The 23,308-nt window shown below is 34.6% G+C and overlaps 1 protein-coding gene across 4 annotated transcripts in view; it reads left to right on the top strand.

Moving 5' to 3' along the window:
• Positions 1–23,308, top strand: part of PROC (protein C, inactivator of coagulation factors Va and VIIIa) — a 76,642-nt gene that overhangs the window by 36,423 nt on the left and 16,911 nt on the right. The window contains exons 1-2 of one of the 4 annotated variants that reach the window (XM_074301727.1): positions 20,273–20,331; positions 21,411–21,497. In XM_074301727.1, the coding sequence (XP_074157828.1) occupies positions 20,286–20,331; positions 21,411–21,497 (133 nt within the window). In that variant the 5' untranslated portion in view covers positions 20,273–20,285. Of the gene's footprint in view, positions 1–20,272; positions 20,332–20,843; positions 20,858–21,369; positions 21,498–23,308 lie in introns of those variants that run through there. The other 3 variants (XM_074301729.1, XM_074301726.1, XM_074301728.1) reach the window with 3 other exon arrangements.

Raw genomic sequence — 23,308 nt, 5'->3', positions numbered from 1 at the left:
GTTCTCTATATATTTAAGAAATGAGGCCTTTATCAGAGATTCTTGTTGCAAAATCCCCTCCCATCTCATTTTTCATTTTCCTTGTAATTTTAGTTACATTGACTTTATTTGTGCAAAACCTTTTAAATTTAAATTATCAAAATTTTCTATTTTCTTTTTTTTAATGTTTTCTATATTTTCATTGGTCCTAAATTCTTCCCTTATCCATAAATCTGACAAATTCTCTCTTAATTTACTTATGGTATCATCCTTTAGTACCCATTTTGATCATATCTTGGTATACATTGTGAGATGTTGGTTTATACCTAGTTTCTGCCTCATTGTTTTCCAGTTTTTGTAGAACTTTTTGTCAGATAATGAATTTGCCAGATAAAAGATTTGGGTCTTGGGTTTTATCACATACCAGATTACTGTGATCATTTACTATAATGTAATTTATATCCAATTTATTTCACTGTAGGCTAAATTTAGCCTACTAAATTATTTTGATAATTATTGCTTTATAATACAGTTTGAGATCTGGTACACATAAGCTATCTTCTTTTGCATTTTTTATTGTTTCCCTTGATGTCCTTGAACTTTTGTTTTTCTAGATGGATTTTGTTATTATGTTTTTCTAGCTCTATAAAATAATTTTTGATAGTTTGATTGATAAGGCACTAAACAAATAGATTAGATAGAATTGTCATTTTTATTATATTGGTTTGGCCTATCCATGAACAATTAATATTTTCCCAATTGTTTAGATATGACTTTATTTCTGTGAAAAGTGTTTTATAATTATATTCATACTAGATTTTTCTTGGCAGGTAGACTCCCAAGATTTTATACTGCCTACATTTATTTTAAATGGAATTTTCTACCTCTTGCTGCTGGAAATGCTGATAATTTATGTGGGTTTATTTTACATTCTGCAACTTTGTTAAAATTATTAATGGTTTCAAGTAGCTTCTTAATTGATCCTTGAGGATTTTCTAAGTGTAACAGCATATCATCTTAAAAATTATAGTTTTACTGGGACACTGATGCATTGTTGGTGGAGTTGTGAAAGAATCCAACCATTCTGGAGAGCAATCTGGAATTATGCCCAAAAAGTTATCAAAATGTGCATACCCTTTGACCCAGCCATACTATTACTGGGCTTATACCCCAAGGAACTACTAAAGAAGGGAAAGGGACCTGTATGTGCCAAAATGTTTGTGGCAGCCCTTTTCATAGTGGCTAGAAGCTGGAAGATGAATGGATGTCCATCAATTGGAGAATGGTTGGGTAAACTATGGTATATGAATGTTATGGAATATTATTGTTCTGTAAGAAATGACCAACAGGAGAAATACAGAGAGGCTTGGAGAGACTTACATCAACTGATGCTGAGTGAAACGAGCAGAACCAGAAGATCATTATACACTTCAACAATGATACTGTACGAGGATGTATGCTGATGGAAGTGGATTTCTTCAACATAGAGAAGAGCTAATCCAATTCCAATTGATTAATGATGGACAGAACCAGCTACATCCAGAAAAGGAACAATGGGAAATGAGTGTAAACTGTTATTTTTACCTTCTGAATCCAATTCTTTCTGTGCAACAAAAAATTCGGTTCTACACACATATATTGTATCTAGAATATACTGTAATATATTTAACATATATAAGACTGCCTGCCATCTGGGGGAGGGGGTTGGGGGAGGAAGGGAAAAAATCTGAATAGAAGTAAGTGCAAGGGATAATGTTGTAAAAAATTACCCATGCATATGTACTGTCAAAAAAATGTTATAATTATAAAATAAAATTAAAATTAAAAAAAAAGAAAAAAAATTATAGTTTTGTTTCTTCATTGCCTATTCTAATTCCTTCAGTGTATTATTCCTCTCATTGCTATAACTAGCATTTCTAGCATATTATTAAATAATAGAGGCTATAATGGAGCATAGAAATAAGTGGAGCTTTCCTTAATATGATATTTGATATTTATCTAAAACTAGCAGCAAGCATTATCTGTAATAGGGATAAGCTAGAAGTCAGGAATAAAATAATTGACATAAAGTTATTGATGTAAACAATTTCCCCCTAAGTACTACTTTGATTGCATCCCATAAATTTTGGTTTATTGTCTCATTTTTGTCATTTTCTTTAATGAAATTATTGATTATTCCTACAATTTGTTCTTTTATTCACTTTTTAAAAAAAGTAAATAAGTAAAGCTTGATTTCCAGTTAAGCTTTAATATCTCCACTGTTCATTACTGAATGTAGCTTGATTCATTGTGTTCTAATCTGAAAAGGATTCATTTAATATTTCTGCTTTTATGCATTTGGTTGTGAGATGTTTAAGTCCTAATATATAGTCAGTTTTTGTGTGTAGGTAGCATGTCCTGCTGGTGAAAAGGTATATTCCTTTCTGTTCTCATTAATTTCTCTCCAGAAATCACCATATCTAAGTTTTTCAAGATTTTATTTACTTCCTTAACTTTTTCTTATTTATTTTTTGGTTAGATTTATCTATTTCTGAGAGGGGAAAGTTGAAGTCCTCTACTAATATAGTTTTATTATCTATAAGTCATTAAACTACTCCTTCAAAAATTTAGATGTTGTACCATTCGGTGCCTATATGTTTAGTATTGATATGACTTGCTGTCTATGGTACTTTTCAGCAAGATATAGTTTCCTTCTTTTAATCAGATTTTCTTTTAATTAGATCTATTCTTACTTTTGTTTTGCCTGAGACCATGATTGCTACTCCTAGTTTTTTTTTTTTTTTTACCCTGTGTATATTTTTCATGCTTCAAAGATGTTTCTTGTTATCAACATATTGTAGGATTCTGGTTTTTAATCCATGTTGCTATCTGCTTCTGTTTTATGGATGAGTTCACCTTATGCACATTTATAGTTATGATAAATAATTATATATTTCTTTCCATGCTATTTTCCTCTCATTTATCTCTCCCCTCTCTAACTCCTCTCACTTTCCATCCTCAAAAGTATTTTATTTTTAATTCATGTACTTCCCAGGGTACCCTTCCTTTTTATCAGCTCTCCCTCCCCCTTTTATTATTCCGTTTTTACTTCCTTAAAGGATAAGGTAGATTTCTATATGCAACTGAGTCTATGTGTTGTTCCTTCTTTGAACCAATTTTTATGAGAGTAAGGTTTAAGCTTTGCCCATCACCCCTGCCCAATCTTCCCCTTCATAATAATATCTCTTTCATATCTTTTTTGTGTGTGGAATAATTTCCCCCATCCAATCTCGCTGCTCCTTCTTCTAGTGTGTTTTTCTTCCTATCCCATTTATTTAATTTTTTTGGGGGGGGATATCATTCTATCAGAGTCACTTGATATCTACACCCTCTATCTATATTCCTTCTAATTGCTCTCATAGTATTTAGGTTTTAAAGAGTTATAAGTATGTTTTTAAACAGCTTAACTTTTTTGGAATTTCTTTTATCTTCTCTTATTTCTTTTCTTTTCTTATCTTTTTAAAACTTTTTTTATGTTTCCCTTGAGTCTTCTATTTGGAGGTTGAATTTCTTAATTTAATTCTACTCTTTTAATTAGGAATGCTTGAAAGTCTTCTATTTTGTTAAATATTCATTTCAACCCTGAAAGATTATACTCAGTTTTATAGTTGGTTGTTAACCTAACTCCTTTGCTTTCATTCTAAGTTCTCTGTTCTTTAATATGGAAGCTAGCAATTCCTGTGAATCCTGACAGTAGCTCTTATTTCCTTTGGACTGCTTAGTGTTTTCTCATTGATCTCTGAGCTTTGGAATTTGACTGATGTTCCTAGAGGCTTGGATTTTAGGCTCTCTTTCAGATGGTGATCATTGGAGTCTTTCAATTTCTATTTTGTCCTCTGATTTTTATAAATATAGGTAATTTTCTTTGATAATTTATTGAATAATGATGGACAGGTTTCCTTTTTTTTTTTTTTTTTTAATCATGGCTTTCAGATAGTTTAATAATTCTTATATTAACTCTCCTGGATCTTTTTCTAGGTCAGTTGTTTTAAATTTTCTTCCATTGTTTTCACTTTTTTGATTTTGTTTTATCATATCTTTATATCTCATAGAATCATTAGTTTCCACTTGCTCAATTTAAATTTTGAACATTTGTCTTTTATTTTTTCAAATTTGAGTACCAAATTATTTTCATCCTTCCTCTCGTACCTTAAGAAGACAAGATTGACATAGGTTATATATATGCAGTCATTCAAAACTCATTTCTACTTAACCTCATTCTGTGAAAGAAAACATGGACAAAAAAACTCAAAGGAAAATAAATAAAGAAAAAGTATTGTTGATATGCATTCATGTTCCACCAGTTTTTTCTCTGGAAATACACAGCACCTTTTATCATAAGTTCTACAGTTAATTTTTTAGTGAGATTTTATACTTCTTTTTCTATTTGGCCAATTCTATTTTTCAGAGAGTTGTTTTCCTTGGAAATTCTTTTTTGCATATATTTTACTATGCCATTGACTCTTTTCCCCTGATTCTTTTACTTTACTCTCGTTTTTTCCCTCAATTTCTCTTCTGCTTCTTCAATTTGCTTTTAAAAAAACAAACCCTTTTTAAGCTCTTTCAGAAAATTGTTGGGGGCCTGAGACCAAATTACATTTTTCTTTTAAGTTTTGCAGGTATCCATTTTGACACTCTTGTTGTCTTCTAAGTTTATGCCTAGATCATTCCTGAAACCATAGTAACTTTTTAAAGTTAAATTCTTTTTTTGTATTTTGCTTGTTTTTTTCTGCCTTTTTTGTGATTTTTTTTTTTTAAATTTGAGAGTTGGGTTCTTTTTGTGCTGGGACTCAGATTCTTACTGCTGACTTTCACTGGGATTTAGGACTTAGCTACTTGCTTTTCTTGGAGGGTATCCTTCTAGTTTCTACTAGGGGCCTCTCTTTTTGGCCTTTCTTGCTAGGCTGTCCCAGGGATAAGATCTTTCTTCTGGGTTGCTATTGTAACAGAATCTTTCTGATGTCTGTTCCTAGAGGATGGATCTTCTTGTTGATCTACCCCAGAGATGGGACCCTGCTGCTAAGTTGCTATGGCTACAGGGTCTCTCTGATGACAGGCCTCAGTGGTAAGGTCTTACTGTTGACTAGCTGCAGGGTAAGACTTCTGCTACTTGTTAAGGGGCAGGTCAATTCTCTGAGAGCCTCCACAGCTGTGGATCAGAAGGAGCTGCAGGGCAGTCTTTGCTGACGCAGGTGTTGCAAACTAGGAATTTGATAAATTGGAGGCAGAGGGAAGAGGAGAGAGGTCAGAGAACAGCAACTACCTCTCAGTCTCCTTGTATCATCCTCTCACAAGAAGAGATCCATTCTGGGTTGGATCTCCAGCAGCCACTATCAGGTGGCTCCTGGGTATTCCAAAAGCTCCTGTGTATACTGGTCAACAATGGGGGCAAGGCCTGACAAGAGGCTTGTGCTGGAGATTGGGTCTTTGGGTGGGGGCCTTGCTTTGTTCCTCAGACTGCTCTCTTGCCTAGATGTTTTCAATGAATGTATTTCACATTTTTTTCATTCTTTTTAGTTTGTTTACCTGATTCTTGCTGTCTCATAGAATCATTAGCTTCCATTTGCCCCATTCTAGTTTTTAATGTGTGATTTTCTTCAGTTAGCTTTTGTATCTTTTTCCATTTGGTTAATTCTATTTTTGAAGGTGTTGTTTTACTTCAATAGCTTTTTTTTTTTTTTTTTTTTTTTTTTGCATTTGGCTAATTGTATTTTTAAAGGAGTTATTTTTTTCAGTTAGCTGTTTTCCTTCTTTTTCCAGGCTGTTGACTCTCTCTTGCATACCTCTCATTTCTTTTCTCATTTTTCTTCTATCTCTCTTATTTGCCTTTTTACATCTCTTATGAGCACTTTCAAGAAGCCCTTTTGGGCTTGAGACCAATTAATGTCATTCTTTGTGATCTCTCTGTGGTCCTCATCTGAGCTGGTTTTGGTCTCTCAGTCACCATAGTCAGCTTTCTATGGTCAAGATTCTTTTCTATTTTTTGCTCATTGCCTTTCTTTTTTGTTATGGGCCAGACGTTGAAACAAAGTACTAAGTGGAATTGAGGAAACAATGGTTAAGTCTAGTTTAGCATTGATTTAATTCTACAACAAATAATGGTTTCCTAGTGATATAATGATTGGTTTATACTCAGTGTGGAATATATAATCAGCGACTGGGAGCCACAGAGGAGCAGCTCTCAGAGTAAGAGAAGACAAGCACACTAGAAGCTCTCGGAGTCTGAGACAGATTCATTCCATCGTCCACCTTTGTGGTGGCTACAGGCTGAAGAACAAAATTTTGGATTAGGGGAGATTCAGAAGTCAAAGAAGACAGGCAAGAGCTCAAGCTCTTGGAACCAAGGAGAGAGGTAGGCCTCTAAGAAAACTAGCCGACTCCAAGTGAAGGAGATAGGACTTCTAAAGAGATAATAAAGGATTTGGACTTTAACCCCTGGCTACTCTTCTGGTAATTACTGAACTGAAACGAAGGCTGCTTCCAGAGACCCCAGGAAAACCGAAATAGGAACATTATACCTTTTCTTTTGGTATTTAGTTGAGCTCTGCTCCTGGGATGAAGGCGTTGCAACTCTGAACCTTGACTTTGAGCGCTTGGGTCCCTTGTTTTTGTTTCAAGAAACAGCCTGGTTTCCCAGAGTTTGCCTTTTGAACTGTACTGGAGGTTGCCTCACTGATCTGCTTCTCTACTGAGCCAGGACTGAGGGTCATAGTTACTAATTTGCTGCAGTTAAGACCCTCTAACTGACTTTCCCAGAGTCTGAGCTGGGCTGAACACCCTTTTCACCACAGTAAGATTGACTTTTCTTGAAGTTTTTCCAAGGTATCTTGAGCTGGAGAGTGTTTCATTCCATCAGAATGTTCAAAGGCTTGGTTTCACATGGTTTTCAAGGGAAACTGGGAGAGCTTTAGGTGCTTTCTGGTTTTAGTTCACCATTTTGACTTCACTCTCTGAAGTCTTGCTTGCCTAGATGGTTGCTGGTTTGCAGGAAAATGGGGCCTTACTGCAGGCTCCCTACTGTGAGACAGGCTGCTGCTGCTGCTCTTGAACCCTGCTTCCTTCTCACCCCAGTGAGACTGACCTTTCCTACTACATTGGTGACTGCTTCCCTACTTCTAGATCAATGCTGAGATGTTTTTTTCTAATTGTTTGGAAGGGAATTTGGGAAGACTTCAGAGGGTTCCTCCCTTGATCCTTCATCTTGGCCTGAAAAGTCTCATCTGTGTCTTTTAAAGGGCAAACCCAAAGGCCAGCTTAGATGTGGGAATGATAATTTCTAAGATGTTGACTCCTTGGTGCTCTCTGATGACTACAACTTTGAAAGGGGTGAACTTGAGTTAAGGCTGGAAGAAAAGCTGTGACAAAGAATCAGGACAAAGAGAATTCACATTTGAAGAGAGAATTTATACCTTATTCAGGAGACAAGAAAGGGGAGAGGAGCGTACATATTTCATATATATTTATTGTTATAATATATTAATTCTAATTAGAGGCAGTTCAATTTCATAGAAGATTGAACACTGAACTTGGAATCAGGAAGAACTGATACTGATTCCTGTCTCAGATACGTACTAGTTCTGTGATCCTGGCTAAATCATTTAACCTCTTTAAATCTCAAATTTACCTATAAAATGAGGATAATAATAACATTTATCCAATAGAGTTGTGAGAATCAAATGAAATTACATATGCTTTGCAAACCTTGAAGCAAATAAATGCCAATTATTTATAAGAACAATAGAAAATGTAGAAAAAGACAGAGGAGAGAGAAAAGAAAAGAGATCTATTAAAACATTTTTTTAAAAAAAATGCACAAGAAAGCAGAAGGAAGACTAGAAAGAGGCACAAACATGATATCTTACATGTTGAATTTATTACATATTTAAAAGAAAAACAAACTCTGCATAATAGAAATTCATAGCTGCAGAAAAAGACCTTTTTCTTATCCAACACACACACAAACACACAATACATATGTGCTCATTTTTTTCCATTTAAGTTCAAAATAAAAACAAATATTAAAAAAATCATAAATCTTGGATACAAACACTCATGTTTAATTTCTCACTTGTATAGCCACAAATAAGTGAGAAGTTAAATGACTACATTCTATTAATTAATTAGGCTAAGCTAGTGTTAGCCTTTATAGCAGCTGCATCACATTGTTGCCTCATATTGAGCTTGTGGTCACCTAAAACATATGTCTTCTCTTTTTCACTCAAAATGTTGTCTTCAAGTCTTTCATATCTCATATGCATATAAATTTTTGTAGCCAAAGGCAGGACTTTTCATATATAAAAGTGCAGCTCTAGAGCTAAGATGATGGAATAGGCAGTAAGTTGTTGTAACTCTCCATATTCATCTCCAAACAACCATAAAATTGTGCCCTGAAACAAATCCTGAAACAGCATAATCAGCAAAAATATGGGGTGAAACAATCTTTTAGCCCAAGAAACTTGGAAGATCGGAAAGAAAGATGTCTCATTGAGATAGTAGGGGAGCATAGTCCAGGGCAGGAAGCATTTCAGTAAACTAGCAGAGAATCCCACTTCAGCAAATCAGCTAGGGATCCTGAGTCATAGTGTGTTAGAGCAGGCAAGCATCACCTGAATCCTCCATGTGCCTCATAATAGCCAGGAAATGGGCAGACTCCAGCTTCAAAAACCTCCATATCCTTCAGCATAGCCCAGGGCAAACAGGCATCTTCTAGTAGCCAGAAAGTTATATATTTCAGCATAAATCCAGGGCAGAAACATCCTCCTCAGTACATGCCAGTCACCAGCATTAGGATACCAATTCAGCACGGGTAATCTGACAGCCCCCTCCAGCCTCCAGGAGCACCAGCAACCCTACACCCCACCTCCTCAGTGTAGCACCAGATATAAATGGTCCCCCAGAGCAACATCAGTGTAACAGTGTAGCAATAGGGGAACAACCAGATCTTGTAGTTCCTGGAGCAAGAACCTCAAAGCAGTACCCTTTCTACTTTGGGGACAGAAATCAAATTTAAAGGAAAAGGAAAAGTCCAAAAAAAGTTGGAAAAAACAACACAAAAGGAACCTAACCTTAGAAAGTTATTATGGTGACAGGAAAGATCAAGACATAAACTCAGAAGAAGACAACAATGTCAAAACACCTAGGGGCAAAAGCTAAAAGAAAAATGGGAAGTGGTCTCAAACCTAGAAAGAATTCAAAAGAAAATCTTTTTTAAATTACATAAGAAGGTAGAAGAAAAATTAGGAAAAGAAATGAGAGAGATGCAAGAGGATTATGAAGAGATTCAACAGATTGGAAAAAGAAAACACCTGTTTAAAAAGTAGAATTGGCCAAATGGCAAATGAAGTACAAAAGCTAAGTGAGGGAAACAACTCCTTAAAAGTTTTAATTGGGCAAATGAAAACTAATAATGCTATGAGACATCAAGAATCAATCAAACAAATTTTTAAAAATAGAAGAAAATGTAAAATACCTCATGGGAAAACAACTGACCTGACAAATAGATCCAGGAGAGACAATGTCAGAATTACTGGACTACTTGAAAGTTGTAATCAGAAGGACCTGAATACCATATTTCAAGAGGGATATGGGATAACTGGGACACTGAAGCATTGTTGGTAGAGTTATGAACTGGTCCAATCATTCTGGAGAGCAACTGGGAAGGGCAACTAAATTGTGCATACCCTACTAGGTTGTGCATACTACTACTAGGTTTGTATACCCAAGACATCATAAAAGATGGGAAAGGACCTACCTGTGCAAAGATATTTATAGCAGCCCTATCAATTTGGGAATGTAATGGAAACTATTGTGCAACAAGAAATAATGAACAGGCAGATTTCAGAAAAATGTGGAAAGATATGGATGTGAGAAGAACCAAGAAAACACTATGCCCATTATCAGCAATATTGTGTGATGATAAATTATAAATGACAACTTTTCTCAGTAACACAATGATCTAAGACGGGTACAAAGGACTCACGAGGGAAAATGTTATCCCCATCCAGTTAAAGAACTTAATGGGCTTTAACTACAGAATAAAACAGACTTTTTCCCACTTACTTTATTCTTTTTTTTCCACATATTTTTTCTTTTGATCTGTTTCTTCTTTCACAATTGTGCCTTATATGGAAATATTTCCTTATATAATACATGACAGCACATGTACTATCCCTATCAAATTGTCTATCATTTTAGGAAAGGAAGAGGGAAGAGAAGAAGGGAGAAAAATATTGGAACTCAAAATCTTGTAAAAATGAATTCTAAAAATTGTCTTGATATGCAACTAGGAAAAATACTATTAAAATAAATATTAAAAAGTACAGCGTTAGTACATATGCCTTCTATGTCTTTTTTGGGTTGTTAATAAAAATACAGATTGGTATAAGGTCAAGGACAAAATCTGGAGACAGTCCAGTGAAGAAAACAAGGTACAGAATAGGATCACTTGTGCAGAAAAGGGCCACTCATTGTATGAGGCAAAGGTGAAGGAGGAGATAATGATAGGAGGCGTCAGAGTTGTAAAAGAAACAAGAGGGGACAAGAGGGAACTTATGGTAAATGGCTTCAATTTTTTTTCAATGAAATATGAAGTAAGGTTCACAGCTAAGTGTAAAGAGAGGAGGATCTATTGGAAGTTTGAAGAGAGATAAAAAGATTAGAAAAAGTCACTGTGGTGAGGAGGACAGTAAGTTAATTGGGAGAGTGTATACGAATTGACTGGCCACAGTAAGGGCCCATTTGAAATTGTACAATAGCATTTTTAGTGGATCCAGTAAGCATGTTTTCATGATTTTTTTCTCCCTAGTTTCTCTAGCTTTCAGCAGCACGTGAGTTGGAGCTAAAGCAGTGGAAGGTGCATTATTTTTCATTTATAGTGTCCCCCTGATTTAAATGTCATCGTGGCTACAAAAATGAGGTTTATATTCTATTCTCCATGATTTTTGAAAGATTATCAATAGTAGTGCTCCAATAATATCTATGACTCTTTTAAGTTTCCTGGGATATAATTCCTCTGGGTCTGGAGACTTGAGTTCTATGATTGTCTTCTGTGGATAATATCCCTCAGACCTTCAGGGATCACCGAAGGTATATGGGGTAGGGGGATACATGGCAAGGGCAAGAATAGTATAACATAAAGCATGTTGGAATTGAGTTCAGGAAAGCCCTGAGTTCAAATCCTAACTCTGGCATTTTCTGATTATATTTCACTGGTCAAGTCACTTAATTTCTCTAAACCTTAGTTTCTTCATCTATAAAAAGAAATGATAATATTTTAGATAACTATTGCACAGGGCCCTTGTGAGGAATAAATTTTGAATGCTATATAAATGTGAGTTATTATTATGAGGCTAATGTAATTACTGTCAAGGTCCCATGATTGAACTCTGACTGTAAGAATATCAGAACCTTAGCATTCCTAAGCAAATAAGAAAGGTCTCAGAAGCAATATTGGGAGCAACACAATCACAGATGTCCTCGTGGCACAGTTTATTACTGTCAAACCCTTTTATGAGCTCTGTGCCTAAGGTTTTAGGTAATTCACTTGGAACAAAGTACTCACTAGGTACACACAGAAATTGTGAGAGAGAAATAGATGCAGATTGAAGTTCTTAGGAACATTACCTGCAACTTTGATTTGTCGTACTCTACCAGACCCACTACAAACTCTGAAGCTGTGCTGACTTTGTTATTATTAATTATTATTATTGCCAGAGCATTATTAATATAATCCATCTAGCCAGGCAGCTTCTAATTTACTCACATGGTGATATGGTTTCCTCTGTCTTCTTATGTTTACACAAAATGCTCTCCAATATGCTTGGGTTCATGAATTTCAAGATGTGTGCATTTATGTTTACATTTATCCATCATCCATCTAGCTATCCATCCATCTAGCTATCCTTAACTTTTCCTCCTTCTGCAATTTAGCTGTTTTGTCTGAATGAGATATAATCTTCAATCTGATCTAACTACCTTATTTCCAGATGTGTTACTTGAAGAGGTAGAAATGTAATTAAAAAAAAAAACACCAGGAAATAGCTTTTGGAAGAAATATGTTCAGGAGGTGGCAGAGCTTTAAAAGCATTGAAGAATTATTTACAATATACCTGAATGTGTTGAGAAGGAATTGGTTAGTAACTAAATGACACAGCAGAGAGTGCTGGATTTGGAGATAGGAAGACTTATGTTCAAATCCTGCCTCAGACCCTAACTATAGTGCTGAGTGATCTTGGGCAAGTCATTTAACCCCTTTGAGTTTCCGCATCTGTAAAATCAAGATGAGACTCAAATGAGATATGTAAAGGGCTTTGCAAACCTCAAATCAGTATATAAATGCTAACTATTATTATTATTTTATAATTACCTGTGTAGGGGTATGAATTAAAGAAACGGATAAATCTGGGGAAAGATATGAAAACGAATTTTTAAAATCATTAACAATATTCCAACAATATTCTATTCCATTGGATTTATGACATCATTGCCCTAGGAATTCCTTTAAATTCCTTAAAGATTATAGCTCACATAGCCTGCTTATTCTATATGACCTGTCCATTTTATTTCAAAAATGAATCACAGAGTCTTTCTTGAATCTTCCTGGCATTTCAGGGAAACAAGTGGGGGTCATAGGATGTTCATTAATTATTTCTCATTTTCACTATGTGATCAGCTCATCTTTTCTTCTGCTCCTATATTTCTTCAAGGATTCTGAGTAATTTCTGTTTTGTAAAATGCTATATCCTGCTTATACCTCTCACATGCCACACTGCAGGCATCATTATGATCCCAAAAAGACATTTGAAAGGATAACTACCCTACTTTTTCATTTTTGAAAAATCTTGAGGAGTGATCTGGGCATGTATCATGAATGCACTTGAAGAAAAGTTGAAAAGGGAAGCAAATTTTCCCAAATGACGTTCTCTTGGACACAATATTTTTAGTCACAGCATTGAATGTTAGGGGTGGAAAATACAACATTCTTCTTAATTTATTGTTTGTTTAACTAGCAAAAAATATTGACTCATGCAGGATGAAACCCTAAGATTCTCTGAAGCATATTTTAATGTCTTAAAAGATTTCTTGATAAATTTCAAAGCAGAAATAACTTTTTGAAGACTTCTGATTATTAAGATCAAGCAAAACATAAAATGGAGATTTTTGCCTAGCAAAATTGTTTGCTACTATTATGAAAGATACTATGTTCAGGGTAAAATTAGAAAAGAGATTCTCTCTAGTCAGTAGAGTTCTCTCAATGCTTCTGTTTGGGGATACTATTGTGTTGATTGAATAAAGGTTTAGAATGTTTCTTGATTTCCTCAGCGTGAACCACAATTACTCGAATGAGACCACACTGGAAAAACTAAGTATATAAAAAATGTTTATTGTCTAGACTATTATAATGTTAAGTCTAGTTAATTTAGTGTGTTGCTACATGTATTTATAACAGACAGTATAAATTAACAATGAACTGGATTAGGAATAAAACAAGAGGAGGACAGTGGGTTGGGTAGCATTTAAAGAGTATATATTACTTTTAATAATTGTAATTAGCTCACAAAAGCCCTTCTTTAAAAAGAAATCTTATTTTTATTTACAGTTACTTTGAAGTTTTCTTCCCCACTGCGACACAGCAGGCAATAAATTATTTTTAGCAATGATATAAAAAGAAAGAAAGAAAGCAACTTAATAAAAATAACATCTATCTCATTTGACAATCTACAAAACATTGTATTTCTATCGTATCCTACCTTTGCAAAGGAAAGGATTCATTTCCTCCTTTTTTTTTTTTTTTTTCCCCCTGGGGTCAAGTTTAGCCATTATAATTACACAGTATTTCAGTTTGTGTTTCGGTTCTTTTCATTTACATTCTTGTTAATGTTGTTTATGTTGGATAATTTTTTTTTGGCTCTACTTATTCTACTCTGCATCAATTCACATATCTTCCCAAATAAAATTTATTTAGCCAGTTGCCAATTGGTGGAAACTTTCTTTTCTTCTGATTCTTTGTTATCACAAAAGAGTTGCTATAAATATTTTTTTATATAGAGAGACCATTTTACTTATTTTTTTTATCTCTTTGAGGTATAGTTCATTATTAATTTGCAATGTCTATCATAGATATTTGTATTAATACGCCTTCTAAATGGACTAGACTTCACATTTTAATAGTCTAAATAGCAATAATGGTATCATTAGATCAAAGGATATATATATAGTTTAATGACTTTTTGAGCATAGTTCCATATTGTTTTCCAGAATGATTGGATTAGTTCACAACTCAATAAATAATGCATCTTTGTACTTATTTTCTCAAATCACTTTAGCAAATGTCATTTTTCTTTTTTGTGAGTTTAGATAATTTAATGAGTGTGAGGTGGTTACCTTAGAGTTGTTTTAATTTTAACTTCTCTAGTTATTAGTGACAGAGTATTTTTCATATGATTAATGATAACATTTCTTCCTGTGAAAGCTGCCTATTCACATTCTTTAACCATTTGTCAGTTGGAGAATGGCTCTTATTCTTTAAATTTGACTCAATTCCCTATGTATTTTTAAATTGAGACTTTTATCAGAGAAATTGCTGCAAAGATTCCCATTTCCTTTTCTTCTAATTTTATCTGTATTGATTTTATTTGTGAAGAACCTTTTAAATTTTGTCATCAAAATTTTCTATTTTAGTTTCTGTGAACTTGTTATATTCATAAAGCTAAAAGATAATTTCTTCTATGCTTCACTAATTTGTTTATGATATCAGTTTTTGCATTTAAATCATGCACCCATTTGAACTTCTGTTAGTACATAGTGTGAGATACTGCTATATTTTGTTTCAACTACACTAATTTACAGTTTTCCCGATAGTTCTTATCAAAAAAGTGAGTTCTTGACTCTCTTTTAAGTGAGCTCTTTGAATTTATCAAACACTAAGTTACTGTGCTGATTTGTTTCTCTATATCGTATACCTATTCTGTTCTACTGATCAACCATTCTATTTCTTACCTAGTACCAAGCTGTTTTGACTATTACAGCTACCATGATAGCCACAGAATGTAAAAAGATCTAGAGGAAAACTTTTAAAATATTGGACATATCCCCTCTACAGGATATATGGAGAATATAAACAGAAATCACACCAGTTGAGGAAAAATATATGGATTGTATTACCTTCCTTTGAGTTAATGTCTTTATCAATGATACCATGCTTCATTGAAGTAAAACCTTTAATTATTAAATCTAGGCATGAATTCCATCTCACCAAATAAAAGCAATACTGATATACTATTTACCTCATTATATTCAAATTCCAAAGTCACTTTGTTTATTTTTATTTCCTGATGGTTAAACAAGAGATATCTAATTCTTCCAGACTAGGAATTTTAGATTTCAGCAAACAATAGAGCAAAACTGCTTCCCATTACAGGATGAAGGAAAATAAGAGTTGAAGAGCAATTTTATACTTCAAAAAAAAAAAAAGTTGGGCACAAAAGTAGTATTCTTTCATGGATAGCCAGAGAATCTTAGGAAGGATTCTTAAACTGGTCTGTGTGAGGAGTCCACGATACATTTTAGGGGACCCATGAATTTGAATGGGGGAAAATTACAACTTTATTTTCATTAATATCTACTAGAAATGAACATTTCCTTCAGTCATTTAAAAACATTATTTTGAAGATTACATAGACTTTCCTTTTCTGCCAAAGGGATCCACAATACAAAAAATAATGTTAAGACTCTAGACCAAGGGTAGGAACAAAATGAGACTGAAAGAAGAAAAGATTGAACTCTCAGAGCTCAGAAAGAAGGATCTTAGATAATACATTTTTGAGATCTTGGAAATAATCTCATTTTCCAGATAAGCAATTTGATGCCTAGAGAAGAAAAAGGGCTCATCCAAAATTTCACAGACAGTGAACTAGCAAAGGTGAGAACATTGAAAACTCAGCTCTTCTGACTCAAATTCAGTGTTTTGTTTTGATTGTCTCTTCATCCCCTTACCCTTGACTCTCCCATTTCTGCATTGCTCTGGGCCTGGAAATCAATTTAGGTTGTTAAATGGAAGTATCCAAAGACCATAACTGTCTTAATTTGATAAAGCTAAACTTGATTTTGCCTGTAATTACTAGCTCAAATGTAGTTTATCATCTTCTAAGGTGGTCAACATCTTTAGGAAGTTTGTTCTTGTTTATAAGATGATTGGTGTGAAAGTGGGCTGCTCTCAGTGACTGGCTATCAAAAGGGGTAAGAGGCAAAACAGAGAGCTATGCCTCTTCCTTCCTGTTAGATTGAACAATGGATAATAGTTAATCTAGGGAGCAGGGTTAGAAGATAGAACCAGGAGAGCCAGTGCAGCCGCTTGCCACACCTGGCAGATCCTGTCAAACTAGGTGGTGGCAGGGTATTTGTTGAGCCATCATGATCTTTTCCAGTATAGACCAGGGGACAAACCCAGCATCTGTGAATTATTTTGCTTTCTTTTTCTTCAGGAGGTAGAATTTATAGCCTTTCACATAAATTCTACCTGCCTATTGATTCTTTCCTTGAGCAAATGCCAGGACTGTGCTGCTATATCAGGAGGCAATAGACATGAGCTTTTAGGAAAAAGGGAGCAGGTAATTAGAGTGTAATAATTATAAATGTAATAATATAGTCTATTTAGTGTTCTATAGGGATTTGGAGCTATAGAGTGGGGACAAGTATCTAGGTGATTAAGAAGTAGTAAAATTCAGTACAAATTGAATAAAAGAAAAATGTAGACATAGTTTAATGTTGGAAAAAATATTTAAAATTCTTGCTGTTTCTCCTTCATTTTCTTTATTTTTTTAAAAAAATTTAAATGTCCTTTTTTAAATTATGTGGTTTCAAATATAACAATATTTTAAAATGCAAATTGTGATAAAATATATTTACCCAGAATATTAAAATAAAACCAATGTTTATCCAAATTGTAACATCAGATAGCATAAGGAGAGCATATATATTGAAAATTTCCTTCTTTCACAAAATAATTCAATTTTGTACCCTAGTCATATTTATTCTTGACCTGAAGGATTCCAGAATCCTTTAGTTTAGTAAATGTATGTACTTCCTTTTCAAAGAAGATCAATAATATCAACAATGATGTCTTAATTGGATTTAAGTGAGACAGAATTATACAGTCATTCACATCACTCTTTCTTCTAGAGTCATCCATTGACAGGACAAAAATCAAGACACCTTGACAATGGCTCAGGATGCAGTGGATGATCTTGACATATATTTGCAGTCTGACCAAGCTCTAAGTACTCCCCAAGACCCATTTCAGCTGTCTTCATGGCTTGTAGGAACAAAATGTTCTTATCTACCCATTCTTCTGGGGAAAGTTTTCACACACTTAGAGTAGATAATCCTCTAATTCATCAATGGTTTTGAGGTCTGTAAATTACTTTCAACCTAGTTTACCCAGTACCCAGACAGTTTACCAAAGCATGGCCATTATATATACTATAGCTTCTTGGAGCCAAAGGTAAGAGCTGGGTGAATCAGGTAGACACCAAAATGGATGAACAAGCCCTAAAAAGATTTGGCAAGCATTCACACTAGACGTGTTAGTCCTCTTGAATATCTCAAATACTCCAATAATAATACAAAATAATAATAATAATAAAAACTCGTAAAGCATGATCTGGTGTCTAAAATTATATGTGAGAAGCTCTCTAATTTTCATGGATTGACAGATCATAACTCTGTACTCCAGATACTGATCTTAAAATATTCTTGGGATAGTCAGTCAGTTCAATTAGTCATCAAACATTTATTTAGATCTTAATTTGTGCTACACATTTTGCTAGTGCTAAGAATACAAAGAAAGTCAAAAATGTTGGTTTTGCCCTCAAGAAGCTCACACAGTAATAAGGAATGATAGCATGTGGCCATCATACAGATATACACAGAGTATAGAAAAGAAAATCAAAGAGGGAAGATACTACTAGCAGAAGGAAGGCACCACAGATGGAGGAAAGGGGATTGGTGAGAGCGAAGGACAGAAAGATCTGTTGCAGAAGGTGAGTCTTGAAGGGAGCTATAGACGGTAAGAGGTGGAGGTGAGAATAAGAACATTCCAGGCATAGTACACATGCCAAAGATATGAAATTGAGAAATGAAGTGTCATGTATAAACACTAGCAAGTGAGCTGGCATAGCTGAACTGTATATTACATTGAGGGAAGTATAATAAAACTGTAAAAGTTCAAGTGAGTAATTGAGGATGATCCTGGGGTTGTGAATCTGAATAATTAGGAGGATAGTGATAGGAACATGGGAAGAGGGAGAGAAAAGTGTAGGGAATATAACAAGTTCTGTTCTGAACACATTTAATTTAAATACCTATTGCACAGTTGATTTGAGGTATTGCAAAATTAGTGATTAAAAATTGGATTTAGGAAAGAGATTAAGTCTGAATAGACAGAGTTGAGAACCATTTACATAAAAGTGATGAATTCACAGTAGATGATGAAGTCATCAAGTGAAAGAGTATAGATAAAAGAAAAGGCCCAATTTAGAGCCTCTGGGGACATTTATGGTTAATGGCAATGATATGGATGAAGACCTAGCAAGGGAGACTGAGAAGGAGCAGTAAGATAAGTAGGAAAAATGCCAGGAAAGAACAACATCATGAAAACTTAGAGAGGACGGATGTTGAGAAGGAGATGGTGATTAATAGTTGGAGGCTACACAGAGATTAAGAAGGGTAAGGACTAGAACTTAACCAATAAATTATTCATTATCATAGACAGAACCATTGCCCACAATTACCTGGACATAACATTGATCCATAAAAACTTAAGAACAACCCAAAATTCTCATAACCTCCAAATTAAATGGAATGGAAAGCTTTCAAAATATGGATACCTCATTAAAGAGATCAAAATCATGTGGGAAGTACATATTATCCCTGTTGTCCTACTAGAATTGTACAAAAACTGTTATCAATGAGTTTACAATTTCCATCCTAATAATTTTATCCTGTAAAATGAGCTGGAGAAGGAAATGGCAAACCACTCCAATATTTTTGCCAAGAAAACTCTAGATGGGGTCACAAAGTTGGTCATGAATGAAAACAACTGAAAAACAACTTAATTCAATTTTGGAAAAGTGTTATTTTTATTCAGCTATGCAAGAGGATTAGACGAGATTAAACATGCAAGAATAGCAGCAGATTAGTGATTTGTTCCAATATGATTTCTATCTGAATCTAATCAATCAATAAATATTTGTTATACAACTGTTATGTGCCTTGCATTGGGCTAAGTGATAAGCCCATAGAAAAAGATGAGAAGAATGTTAGAACAACTCACATTTATATAGTGCTTTAAGATTTATAAAGCACGAAATGAATTATTTACAAAGCATTTGGCATAGTACCTAGCATATAGTAGGCTATATAATTATACTTCCTGTCCCCCATGTTTGTAAGAAATTGAAGTAGATGAGGATTAAGTGACTTACCCAGGACAGCTAATAAGTGTCAGAGACTGGATCTGAATTTCTGATTCTGGACCCAAAGTCTATCTATTGTGCTACCTTACTGCTTTCATAATAACTAACATTTCTACAGCACTTCAAAATTTCCTAATCCATTTCTCCCATCAACCTTTTAAGGCAAGTAGTACAATTATGCTCATTTTATATCCTGCAATTTTGTTAAAATTGTTAATTATTACAACTAATTTTTAGTTGATTCTCTAGGATTCTCTAAGTATACCATTATATCATCTACAAACAGTGATAGTTTTGTCTCCACTTTTCCTATCCTAATTCCTTCAATTTCTTTTTCTTCTTATTGCTATAGTTATTTTTAGAGTATAATATTGAATAATAGTGGTGATAATTAAGTATACCCATTTTAGAGATAAAACTCAAGAGGGATTAACTAATTAACTAATATTCAGGAAAGATTAAGTGATTTATTCTGGATTATGAGGCTGATTAGTGGTAAAGCTATAATTTGAACCAAAGTATCTTCAGTTCAATTCAACAGATATTTGTAAAATGCCTAAATGTTTATAAAATACTATGATTCTATATCTATATCTATACTATCTATACTTCTAGATATTAGAGAGATAGGAGGATATATATTAGGCATAATCTACACCTAAAAAAGACAAATCCAATTAGCATAGTTTGGTAATGTCAGTGTCCTTTTGTTTATCTGTGGAGAGGAAGATCTTAGTACAACAGTGATGAGCAAATATTTGAGGTTATGGATTAACTCAGGCAGCTGAGGCAATCATGGCGACAAGAAGACGATACAGCCAGTCCTCCACTGCCCATATTTGTAAGTTCTCCCCAAAATGATTTCTAAATCTTTAAAGTAGAATATATAAAATGCAAAACTTAGAAAGGAAAGCGTGAGAGGGAAAACAAAAACAAAACAAGAGGGAGGGAAAGGGAGAGTGCTAAAGGATAAGAACGATATAGAAGTAAGCATGACTTGAGATAGAAGTTTGATATTCTTGGAATCTTCATAGGCTGGGTCTGAAATCCAAGAAATATATCAAGGAAACAAACAATTTTTGAAATGAAGGGGGCATAATTGGAAAATGAAATGAGGTTTATAGAATGAGCTGAACTAAGTGATTAGTTGACACTTCTATGATAATGGGTATGCAAAGGAGCCACATGTTATTCTTCCGGCTTTGTCAGAAATATTATTAGGATTTTAATTCTTTTTCCCATGGAGTATTGGAGGTCTAGAAAAAGCCGGAGGGCATAAAAAAAGTGGAGACCTAGGACTAGGACCCATGACTTCCTGGGCAGAGCTATTCCTGGGTGGGCGAATAATTTGTGGGGGGGGGGGCAGGGTGGGAAAAGAATTGGGCGGGTCCTTCCTGAAAAAAAATTTAGCTTTCTCTGTACAAATCTCACCATGTAGTTTTTATCTTCCCCTTTTCTTCCCTTATTTTAAATCAGGTAAAATCAGGTTAAAATGAATATCAATAGTCTTGAAGGGGAAAAATGCTACTGCTTCTAGGGGTATGAATAGTAAAGGCAGGGGGGGCCATCCCATCCAATTCAACCTGGATACAATTGGGGTGAAGACACATCAGAATAGTTTGCATATATAAATCTCAGGTCTTTTGAAACAAGAGTCGAAAGATCAACCAACTTCAGTTGCTCCAGTGATCTGTTTCTCTGAGTGATGGCCTGATAGGACAGACCTTCAAAGAATTGGCAGAGGACCATCACCTCGATGCCATAACTTAGGAATAGTTCAGCTACCCAATTAACTAATTCTTATGTTTTATCTCCTCAGACTGACTTCAGTACCTCCATTTTTCTTCTAGGTAGGATAGTTGGGAATGGAAGGGAGTAGGGCAGAAAAGGGAACTTGTATTAACTTAGTCTCTTTGCTAGGTATCAGTTCTTCCAAAATGTGGCATCTGGTGAGCTTCTTGGTGTTTGTGGCTTCCTGGGATTCACTTGGTGGACACGCCAACTCAGGTAAAAAGTGGTGGATTCTCATCCCATAAAGAGATACAATACAGTAAATATGCAGTTAATCAAATCTGCTGTCACACTGACAGGGTATATACTATGATGATGATGAGGAGGATGATAATGATGAATAATATATATATAATTCTTTGCACTTGTACCATGCTTTATGCTGTCAAATCAGTTCCCAGGATCAGAATTGAAGTGCTCTTCTGCAAGATTCTGCTCTAGCAGAATGTGGACAGAAATCCCCTTTCCATTCCTGAGAGGAAACCTTCTCACTTGTGTTGAGGATCTTCAGTGATGGGGATTAGGAATCCAATCCACTTCCAACTACCAATTTAAGTCTTCTGTCATAGATTATCAACTCCTTCAAGCCAAGGACTGGTTGATTTTTGTCTTTGTGACTCCAGCACCTATCCCTGCTACACAGTAGGCACTTAAAAATGATTGCTGATGAATAAATGTGAAGTTAACTGACCAGAAAAACAAGAGAGTGTAGTGAAAATAACCCTGAACTAGGAAGTTGTATGCTTGAGTTCTAGATTTTGCAAGATGCATTACAGAAGATGGATGGGTGGAGAAAAAGACTATTTGGTGGGTATAGGATGTTATCTTGGGAATATGGAGCTCTAGTCTATTGCAAAGGGCATTCACACTTCAGTTTGGGGATTAGACTCAGAGGTTTCTCAGACTCCTTTCAATTCAAAGCTTTTGAAAAAGTCAGAATTGAAAGTTAGTCTTTTGAGACTTGGTTTCTTTATCTTTAAGATGAGGGGGACTGGACTCTCTAAAAAGTCTTCTCGGTCAATGACCCCTTGTAAAAAGTGGAGCATTTAATTACTTAGTTCCTTATATTATTTGCTGCAGTTTCATGGGTCTCCCCAATATGATGTCAAGTTTCCTGAATTCAGGAAGCACATTTTATAGTACATTATATTGTACATACCTAACATATATCTGAATATGCAGTTGTTGAAACTTTTCAGTTATGTCCAACTTTTTGTGACCCCATTTGATGTTTTCTTGGCAAAGAAAATGGAGCTCATTTTACAGATAAGGAAACTGAGGCAAACAGTTTTAAGTAATTTGCCCAGATCACATGAGTAGCAATTATCTGAGGTCAAATTTGAGCTCAGGTCTTCTTGAACCCTGATTTCAAACCCAGTGTTCTGTGCACTGTGTCATCTAGCTGCCCTGAGATGCAATTGGTGCTCAATAAATATTGGTTGATTCATTGGGGTAATCAAGAGTTTGCTTTAGTTTTGTTTTTTCCTCATACTTCCATCTCTCCCTTATTAACTGATGTAACTTTGTGACATTAGATTAAATTTATTGTCTGCCCTTTTCTCCTATCCAGTGTTCCAAGTGTGTACTAATGTTGGTTACTATTCCTCTTTTCTTCCATGTCCTCTCTTTTTACATGGATGATTGTTGTACACCTACTATGTGCTACTCATTATGAGGGATACAAAAATGTACAGCATACTTTAATGCAGGTGTTTGTTACAACTTTTCTGGACTATTAAAGTAGCCTCTTATCTTGATAGATCATTCCGGCTCCACCCTCCCTGCCTCAATCCATCTGTCAAAGTTCTGTCAGAATTGCTTTCTTTGTGCATAGATTTGATCCTATAACTTTCCAGCTCAATAACTTCAGTGGCTCCCTATTGCTTAGCAAATAAAATATAAATTCTTTTGCTTGGCATTAAAAACTTTCCTTAATATAGCACTACATTTAAAAATACTTTTAAATATTAAATGCTTTTTAGAAATAATTTATTTTTCCCACTTACATATAAAAACAATTTTAACAT

This window comes from Sminthopsis crassicaudata, chromosome 3 (assembly GCF_048593235.1).
Source record: "Sminthopsis crassicaudata isolate SCR6 chromosome 3, ASM4859323v1, whole genome shotgun sequence".
In the NCBI taxonomy this organism is placed as follows: domain Eukaryota; kingdom Metazoa; phylum Chordata; class Mammalia; order Dasyuromorphia; family Dasyuridae; genus Sminthopsis; species Sminthopsis crassicaudata.
This window is presented reverse-complemented; position numbering and strand designations above follow the sequence as displayed.